Source organism: Saccostrea echinata, unplaced genomic scaffold, assembly GCF_033153115.1.
Source record: "Saccostrea echinata isolate AGI-Se365-2 ecotype Australia unplaced genomic scaffold, CSIRO_AGI_Sech_v1 ptg000016l, whole genome shotgun sequence".
Classification (NCBI taxonomy): Eukaryota; Metazoa; Mollusca; class Bivalvia; order Ostreida; family Ostreidae; genus Saccostrea; species Saccostrea echinata.
In genome coordinates, this window is record NW_026889765.1 from 806,847 (window position 1) to 817,572 (window position 10,726).

At 34.0% G+C, this 10,726-nt stretch overlaps 1 protein-coding gene across 1 annotated transcript; it reads left to right on the plus strand.

Moving 5' to 3' along the window:
• The first annotated feature begins 1,964 nt into the window (after positions 1–1,964).
• LOC133188319 (glycosyltransferase 1 domain-containing protein 1-like) lies at positions 1,965–7,990 on the plus strand. The gene is made up of 11 exons (XM_061323697.1): positions 1,965–2,086; positions 2,875–3,029; positions 3,613–3,715; positions 4,287–4,338; positions 4,426–4,465; positions 4,854–5,009; positions 5,950–5,999; positions 6,111–6,154; positions 6,359–6,479; positions 6,759–6,857; positions 7,510–7,990. Exons 1-11 carry the CDS (start codon positions 2,013–2,015, stop codon positions 7,657–7,659), a joined length of 1,044 nt encoding a protein of 347 aa, XP_061179681.1. The 5' UTR covers positions 1,965–2,012; the 3' UTR covers positions 7,660–7,990.
• Positions 7,991–10,726: the final 2,736 nt, after the last annotated feature.

Here is a 10,726-nt window from a genome sequence, read left to right on the forward strand (position 1 = left end):
TGTGAAATTGTCTATCAGTTAATCTTGTTTTATACTTCTATGGATCCTTTACAGTGTTGTATTATACTCAGGTGACCATTAAGGCCCTTGGGCCTCTTGTATGTACTTGTATATGCTAGTGCATGTGATGTTTTTTTTTTTCCGAGGTGATACATGTAGTGCATTTATTTTATTTTATCCAAAGGTATTTTTTTTAAATCCCTTAAATTTTCAGAATTAACTATTCTCTCATTTAAAAATGCTTATACTTAGTCTAGTATTTTGGTATATAATATTTTTTTGTTTAGTTATTTTTGACTCTCAGGTTAAATTGATTATTTTCGTCATTACTTTTAATCATGATTGATTTTCCCTGGTTAGAATCTTTTTTTCAGGGAATATTTTTACCTCTCAACGATAACAACGAATAATTTGATGGGCAAGTATATTTGAAGATGAGTTATACATGTAAGTAGAATTTATTTTTCAATAAAGTGCTTGAAAAATGTTTAGTTTGTGTGTTGTTGTTTGTTATATTTTTATTATCAATATATTGTACACTTTACACAGTATAGATAAATTTTAGAAAGAAAGCAGAGCAAGAAGGTTGTGCCTCTCATATCTGTAAAGTGTTACCCCCCTCCCCCGAAATAGCTTCGTTTGCGTCTGTGCTATTATTCTTTATACCAAATATAGAACAGAAAATGTGTTTAAATTAACGTAGAGATGTGGGACAACTTTTTAAACTTCTTCTGAAGCAAAGGAATATTATAAATGTGAAGAACTGCGAAAGATAGTATTGTTCTGCCGCCTATCTCCAAGTCGATTTTATAACACAATTTTTATCAAACAATCAAATTAAATCAAAAATCATGAAAACTTTACCCAAGAAGTTTTTTTTTTTTTTTTTTTTTTTTTTTTTTTTTTTTTTTTTTTACATGTAAATTAGATCTTGACTTAAGGTCAACTTTCGTAAAGCTACTTTTGAGATAAACACAATAGGTATATACTTCATAACTAGAAAAGTTACTGAAATTTACACAATTCAAAACTAGAGGTTCACGGAATTCAATACCGACGAGTGTTTCACAGTACTAGGACATTTATCCATGACAACCATTAATTTTTCTATTATTTATAGCCAGAAAGCTTACCCACCAACTTCCTAATTTGAAAAAGATCTGATAAAAAATCAAATACGTGTGAATTTATTAAAAAAAATATGCTCACATGTTCCTAATAAATTTAAATAAAAACAATCTATTTAGAGGAGAGAGACGAAATTCCTCCCATTTTGCCAGAATTGGAAGAAAGGGTATGATCGTCAAAGATAATGGCAAAAAATGGTGTTTTCTGCCTGCTTTTAGTGGTCTATATATATTATTAACTTGCGAGGAATCATCTACATGTAGCATGTACTCGTACTTTACCGGAATGGATCGTTTACGGTTTGTCTTTCAATTTCCCTATGTAAACATCCTACTAGCGACAGTCCAGCTATACAGTATTGAGTAAATACATCAAACTGTGTAAGTACATATGTGCGTTAGCTAGCAACATACACTTACTGCTTTAAGTAAAGTTCTTACGACTTGGAAAAACAGTCCAGTAGGTGTGTTGCTTGAAAGCTCACTGTGGTAGTGGCGTTCACGCAACATTAACTTTCTACAGCTGTTCAAGGACCTTGAGGAAGCAAGCTATATTTAACTGAAAGTTTTCTGTACACGCTGTCGAAGGCACAGATAATTACTGTTATTAAGCTGAATAGACTGAAATAAGTCACATCCTTCAAGTAATGGTTAATTCATATTAAGACTTTTAAGTTCAATTTCTGCTTTCGTCTGAATACATCCTCTACATTGAATACATTGTTTCTAATTTGAACTACCAAGTAAGATACCAGATGTGATTTACAATGCAGTGACATACATTTCGTGGGACTTGTAAGCATAGTGTCACCTATTTTGTAGATTACACAATGTACATGTAGGTGACATACTTCCGCTATCTAGCAGGGGTGATGGTGACCTAGAATGCCATCAAATGTTTTGCTGTTGTCGCCACTTCGAAAACCTAGTGGAAACCACTCAACAGTACAAAGAATCAGGTAACGAGAAAAGTCGACGTAAATCATAAAAGACACGCCCACTGATCAATATAGGTACATCCCTTTGCTCATTTTGCGTATGAAAATATCATGCTATCAAAGAAAAGTCAATTACATTGTAATTAAGCTCTATGTTGGTCCTGCACTGTCATAATTTAAGTTAGAATGCTTACAAAATAGAAACAGACCAAAGGCTCCCTCATTAATGATTTAATCATTGGTTCCTGAATTTAATTTATCAAATCGTCATTGTATAAAGCGGGTTTTAACCCCCCACCCCACCCCATGCACTGTGTACGTATACATATTAGTTGGGAAATGGGTCTGGGTAAAATTATGGAAGACAAGGGGGTAGGACGGGAGAGAGACAGTAAGATGGGAGAGGAGAAGGACAGACAATAGAATAAAAGAATTTGTAGAAAAGGTTTTGGTATAGAAAGAGACGGGAGAGAAAGAAATTTACATGTATTTTGTTGTACACCTCATGCACATGGCTTGCGAAATTTCAAAATATATTTTAAGCCGCTTACTTTAAATTCAATTCTGATTTCACACATACATGTATAATGTATTTGCTAAAGTTGGCTTTACTTAAGCTTTGAAAGTAAATGCTAGTATTACGTTTATTATTTTTTTTCACTTGGTGTAATAAATGGTTCCCAAGATATACAATTATATATTAACACACATCTTTTTAAACTAATCAAAATCAGATATTATGCCAACTACATGTACTTGAATTATACGTAACTGGTCAATTGATCAAGTTTAAAACCACGAAATTTCAGGTCACATTTAGAGTCCGGAAATTTGGTTTGTAAAGAATGGGACCCGGCAGATTTTGATAATGAAGAGGAATTTCTTAAAAAGTTGACGGATAACGAAGTGGATTTCATCATCGCATTACATGCATACAAAGCTGGGAAGTTTCTGTCGGATAAAGGTATAAATCAATGCCTGTATCTCATGCCGGAAAAAAAGGATTAATTATAAGTTTTACTCCGTGTATAACGATTTTGTGCCACACTAAACATGCGGCATCATGATATTAAAGTGCATAGTTTACGCAAGCACTTCATTTTTTTTAACAGAAGTCTGAAAAGTTAAGTACTTGTAGCGTACAAGCGTTTGTATTGCTGCTGTCTCTTTTGCCTAACTTTTCAATCTGCTATTGAACAAAGTTTCAGTAAGGACCAAATGTGTTTTTTCCCTGTATAATTACCTTTAAACAGTTTGGATTCATACAAACCTGACTGCATGGTTGCGAAAACTCTTTATGCAAAAATAAAATTCTTTCTACCTACACCAGTATAATATGCTGTCATTTTGTTTTCGTCATTTTGTTATTTTTTTTCTTGTTAAGCAGAATTTGTAACAAGAAAACATGAAGACTTTATAGCTCATTTCGTATTTATTCAAACCGTATGATTTAACTACTCTTGGGATTTTGTTGCTGTTCTCAAATTATTTTAAATAAAGTTATTTAACGTGCCTATAAATAATATACAGTATTTATCTATTTACAGTGCCCATTCCTTACATCGTAATATTTGGTGGTACAGACATTAACCAGTTTTACACAGATGACGACAAACTACTCAAAATGTCGCGAGCTGTGGGGGCGGCTAGGTTAGCATTGACTCACTTTTTCAGTTTTGATTTATGGATAACTTATTTTTTTATTATTAGTTTGGAATCCTTGTCTTGACAACTCAGTGTCGGATTTAAGGGGGGGGGGGGGGGCGCACCCCCCCCCCTAAATTGTCAAAGTTAGCGTAAATCATAGTTTCGTTGAGACAAAGTTAAAATATCTACTCAGTAGACCTCATTTCTACCTTACAAAATCTCTAGAATCCAGAAGCTTCTGGGGGATTCGCCTCCTGGGTCCCCACCAGGGCTTCGTCCTGAACCGACTGGGGGGCTTCAAGGCGGCTCCCAGACCCTCTGCCTAATTTTTGCGCCCCCGAACTTCAATTCCTGGGGATCCGCGCCTGCAACCGTCTTTCCAAAATATTGATCATTATGAATCATATCCATAAATAGTTAATAATCAGAGCTTCATTTACGATATTATTCAGTATTACTGTGTATTAAAACAGACATATATGCCTGTAAACAAGCTGTATTTCCTATATGTAAGTATTATCTTTCTTCTCCTTATTATATTGATTTTAATTTATCATTTTATTTTTTTTTTTAGACATATCGTAGCTTTTAGCCAAGAAATGATGGATAAGGCTCTCAGAATCTGGGTAAAAATTTGTGACATACAGGAAATTGTTAATGCAGTGCATCTGGCTATTGAATATTTTATATCAGAAACTCACTGTGTTTTTCAGCCTCATCTAGACAAGTCAAGGACGGCCATTATAAAGCAAGGTAATTTGATGTTCCTAGAAATTAACGTCGTGAATTTCGAAATTGAATTAATTCTCAATAAGTATGGAACTTCTGCACATAAGCCATGGTAATCTACACAACTATTAGGGAAATGCGTGTCTCGTTTTAAAGATGAAGAATACAGCACTTAAAACAGGCTTTATTACGTTGTGCAGTTCATATCCTCCTTAAAAAATAAGTGTTTTTAAAGTACAAAAAATGTGTAGGTTAATTAATTTTCTGGCATCTAAAAGCAAGCATGACGCAAAAATTCGAATCTGTTTTAATCTGCAGTTTGATAATATAAACTGAACATCCATCTTGATGTAATACACATTGGGTTGATCAGTATGTAATATCGATTGTTGATTAATGGCTGCCTCTCTAGGTATACAAACAAGAGCGTCGTCTTTGAGGCTGAGGGACTATTTAGTGAACCAAGGTCACGTGTCCTCATCTTTGGTGGCGGAGGCATACATTTTTCTCTTCGTTGGAAGCATCCGACCCGTCAAAGACCCGCTGTATCTCGTCAATACAATGGCAGGTACATGTATACCTTCTGCTGTTAATTGGAAAAAAGTACTCTAATAAATCTGTGTTTATAGAGTAAAATACAGTCAAGCCAGTATTATGCGACCACGTTTATAACAGGAGATATCGTATTTTAATTGATCTAAGATACTACTGGGAATTCTTACTGAGTGGAGTTTGAAATGAAACAGATTTGAACGATTGTTAATCAGTTTTTCTATTAAATATTTTAGAATTCTTTTCTGGAAACTTATATATAAAAATTGAAAATGGTTTAAGGTCAAGATCTAGTAAATGAAAGGTGCCTACAGATTTCTCAAATTTGAGAAATAAATTCCTTTAATGATGCTTTATAACTTTAGCTTGGTTAAATAAGGTGTTGCGGGGCATAATTTGTAGATGAACAAGACGAAAAATCATATTTTAAACTTTCATTATCAATGAAAAATTAAGAAAACCAGTCATGAATACGGGAGTTTTTACCATATCAGACAAAGGAAATGTATCCAGATTGCCTATGGTCTCTCAGAAAACGATAATTTGTATGTCCTTGGCCTCTTCTTTGAAATAATATTAAATTGAATATAGGTATCGGGATTACTTTTCACATGATTTCAAATTGAATTCCATGAAAATACTTTATTTTCTACATAATTCTATTAGAGCCGTAAAATACGGGAAAAAGAAAGTTAAAATTGATTATGACGTCATAATGGATCTAGCACCAAAAGGTTAGTATAAAGTCCTTAACTAGATCTTGACCTTAAATTGTTCTTTTTTCATACGTACATGTATCAAAGAATCAAGAATAATGGTGAGCACTAGAAATTCGGCTGAATGTAATTAGTTAGATAAGCTACTTCGATTTACGAGTATAGTATGCTTGCTGGTTCCTGCTTAACAAAGTTATTCAGACGTAACTGCAAATTTAACTTAATTTTATATCTTTGAAGAGTGGCATCGAGAGAGGGCAGATGTACTCTACGTTATAATTGGACCAAAGGTGAGGGATTTGAAAATATAAAAAAGAAATTTTGAACTGCACATGGACATGTAATTATACTTATCAAATTCATCTGCTTAGTTACTAAATCGTTTCAACTTACTTTCACAGCATGAAGAGGATTATTTTGCTAAATTTCAGGAAGCAATTGGCAGGTCTGAAAAACTGATAAAATACTTAAGTATGTAAAGGGCGGAAAGGGTGGGCTTGTACATTGAAATATAAACCATTGCATATTGAAAACAAAAATTTAATTGAAGTGGTTCTTCAAATAAACACAAATAATGAATTTCACATTGAACTACTTTTATATTTATAAACAAAGGTAAAAAATTTGAAAAAATTCCATTTTATCCTAGAAAGGACGGCATAATATACTTAGGAGAAATGGACATTGAAGATACACATGCATGCATGAGGGACTGTAGCGCACTGGTTAACACATCTGAGAGTGAAGGCATGGCCGCTGTCATTTTAGAGGTACATGTACTAGCATGTATGGTATACTAAATTTAATTGAATTTTGTTTTTATCGCTGTCTTCCATAAAAGTGTCGACGTTACAAAGCTGAGGCTGGTTTCCTCTGAAATCAGTCATGACTTGGCCAAAAGTCAACAGAGTCAATGTGACATAACAGCTTAAAACAACTAACTTAAGATAACTTTGTTATATGCCATTTTATTTTTTAATATATGGACTGCATGTAATTTTATATCGTGAAGGATTTTGTTTCATCAGAATTTTTATCTATCATTTAAGTCCATGGACTTGGGTACACCAGTAATGGCGAGGTGTAACGGTGGAAACGAAGCTCTGATCCAAAATAATGTCACGGGTTTCCTGTTCTCTTCTCCAGAGGTGTGTCAATGGATATTTCAAAATTGCTCAATAATCATGATTCAAAAAAAAAAACATAATGTGCATCTTTCAAGACTCTATACATTTTTATTTTCTAACAATTAAAACAAAACTCTTTTCAAAATAGGTACATATACTATACATGTAAACACGATCTGGTAAATGACCATTGCTTGTTTGTGCCTATAAGACCCATACATGCAGTAATATTACCTAGGCGTCGGAAGCAATTAAAAGGTTGGGGCAATATAGCAATGGCTAATGATAAAACGCCGCTTAATGATAGTTGAAAGGGGGGGGGGGCGCTAAACCAAAAATAAAAACGTTTGGGAACTAAGCTCTAATTTTAATGCCTATATTATGTCTATCTTTGCAGAAAACGGGGGTGGGGTTGGGGGGCTAAGCACCCTCCCCCGGGTTACGACGCCTATATATTACATAATTTAGTATAATGACATCAAGTACCCATCTAAAGTATATACATGTATGTTTCAAAAAAAAAAGAGACAGCATTAAAATTCCATCCTCACAGCGACAGGGTTCCTTAGTCCACTTGTAGCCGTTGGTCCCACGATCACGAGTGAGCTCAGGACCCCTGTCGTTAAGAGGATGTACAGTGTAAATACTTCCTCAACCTTTTCATGAATTTCAGGAATTTAAAGATACTGCTAATGCTTTCATCAAAGATGCAGCGGTTAGAAGCGAGGTAACTCAAACAGCCAAAGCGCAGATACTACGGGGCCATTCGCCAGAAATCGAAAGAAATGCTTATCATAAACTGATTAATGACTTGAAACACTGATATTACACTGTGAAGCAAAGAAACAAGTTGCAAAAATATAAAGAATCACATTTACATGTTTGACTCACTACTGAATTGGAGCTGTGCTCATTTATGTACATGGAATTGTGTTCTGTCCGTTGCGATTTATACTTAAAACTTTTATAGTAATTCAATGTTATAATTAATAATTATATACTTTACTTTTGACACAGGGTAATATAAAAATGGGCTCAAGATGGAGAAAAGGAGTTTTTATACTGTTTTTTAAATTATAATCGCTTATTTACTTATAATTCATTGATATAAAAAAAATGCAATATTGTTAAATGTGCCAAATAAATAAAATGAATTCATGCACATGGACTTTGTTATTCTTTCACCAAAGAATTTTCAAACCTATAGATGAATTTAATTTTTTTTTTAAAAATCGTTGACAAAAGGAATCATACAGATATATGTAAAAGATGTATCCTAGAAATATTTCAAAATTATGGGAAAAGATAATAATTTGTAATTTTTTTCAGTTTCTGGCTCATAGACGGAATTCCGATATTCTATAATTATGCAATATCGTAATTGTGATTATTTATTTGTAGTTATTGTATTTGGCATGTGACACTTAAATCAATTACTTAGTTACTTGGCAGAAGTCTTTGATAAATATTTGATCAATACAGTGTGTACGTATATTGTGGAAAACGTATTGGGGGATCTTGCACTTGTGCATGGATATTACACATGTAATTCTACACATGTATACAGTAATTTCTGGTGATTGTTTAAAGATAAGTGTATCCAAATGGTACTGCATTTTTTTTTAATTGGCGAAACAGGCACATTATGTATTTGTCCAAATTTAGAGAATTGCAGCTTAGCCACGTTAAAAGGCCGTTGGAGACTGGACACACCATTTATCTGGCTTGTGTAACTGTAGACTTTTTAAAAAAAAGAAATTCAGAAGGGAAAAAACGTATTTGTAAAATTGAAGACTGACATTAAATAAGTTAAATTCTTTCAGGCATTAATAATATACAATTATTGCTGGTTTTTGAGGTCAATACGATGATTTAGACACCTGAGGAGTACAATATTCACCGAGCCCGAAGGGCGAGGTGAATATTGTACTTCGAAGGTGGCTAAATCATCGTATTGACCGAAAAAACAGCAATAATTGTTTTATTATATGATTCAATAATTAAATGACACACACTCATTAAGCAATCCGTGCCATCTTACTTGTCACATCTACTGAAGTACTAGCCGAACATTATGAGAGAAACGGGCTTAAAAAAACAGTTGTATTATTTTGGAATTTTTAATTCTAGTTTAGGTGCAATGTAGAGAAGATAAATATCAGGCACATATATAGGATTGATTTTGATAAAGGGGGCATTAAAAGGGAAAAAAATGACAACTTACCTGAAAACAAATCATTGACCAACTCTCCACCCCCCCCCCACCCCTTTATAAAAGGAAAAGAATTCTCCAAAATCAAAATTTATTTGGTAGGATGTAAATGTCCATAAACTTTTCGAGGGGAGGGGGGCTTTCATTGAAATTTTTTATCCTTAAAATTTAAGTCAAAACTTTACTTTGTCAAAAGGTTGGGAGAGGGGCAGGCCTCTAGCAAACCCCCCACCCCCACCCCGACCCCTCACCCAAGAATCTGTGTGCCTTAATGTTATGTTCATATGAGTGGATGTCATGTGCAAGTGAAATAACTTTCCAAAACTAGTTTCATCAATTTGGAATTTCCCTACCTATTTTTGGTCCAATGTAGAATAAATAAATCCTTATATTGTTGGATCTCTGCCAATCAGAGATAAGGAATTATTCAATCATATAATAAAACAGCTTGTTGGGACGATTTCCCTGGCAGGTGTAAAGACGAATAATGACCCGTCTTTACACTGGTTTCCAGCATATTATATAAAACGGTTTGCAAATACGTACACTGTATGTACATGTACATGCATACACCCATGGCTACCATGTATGCTTATAATATGCCATAGCATCCACATTATTGTTTCACCAAAAATATAAATATATAAATTAGAGAAATAACATAATCGTATATCAGTTTCAATATTTGTTTCATTATTCGGAGATAATTTGTTAATGCATTATCTCCACATAATAATGAGAATCAATCTAACACTCCTGAATATTGGAACTTTCAGATGCTCCTCTCACTTTGACCCACTGGGTTGGGGTGGGGGGATGGGGGGTAATGGAGTTCAGACCCCTTGCGATTAGAAAAGCATCCACATTATTTTTGCCTAGCTACGCCACTGAATTGTGCATATTTTAAATAACTATAGGTATAATAACTCTCAGTCGTATATACATAAACAAGATAATAATGTACATGTAGCGGATTGTAACGTATACCTTTGCTGTAATCCGGAATATTTTAAACAATCGTAATTTCCTCTGTTACTGTTCAATCATTATTTCCCATCGCAAAGCAGATTGCGTAATTTGGCGCGGTTTACCCATGTGATGCAGATCGAGAGCGAGAAGCTGACAAACACCTTTACAAGATAGCAACACGAAGTAAGGGAGACTTCAAAAAGAAGGTATAATTAGTTTTAGGATTTATCTTTAGTTGTTTTTACTTTTAATGAATTTAAAATATAATGATAAAACACATGGAGAATGACCATAAACGCAGCATGGGTCTAATGTTGCATTCCAATGTGATGGATGTGTCACTTGGTGACCTAGTTTTTAGATTCTCTTAAAGTTATACATGTATTTTTACTGTTTGATGATCAGAAATTTAGTAATTTATTGAATTAAGAAATAAATCAAATCTTTTCAGAATTTATGCATCTTAGCTCTTTATGGCATACATTTTTACAGTTATTCCCCTTTCCCCGGATGTAGGGGGCGTATTCATCGTTGCGGTCCTCCATTACAACTGTAAACATAGCAAGTAATATTTTCCCCACATTTTAGAAGTGATTCGAGATTTTTATTATGCCCTCGTCGTGTTGTTGTGTGCCAGGGTGTGCCAATAGGGGAGGACATCGTTTTCCAAGAGATGATGCCCTCCGTAGACAGTGGATTATTGCTATCA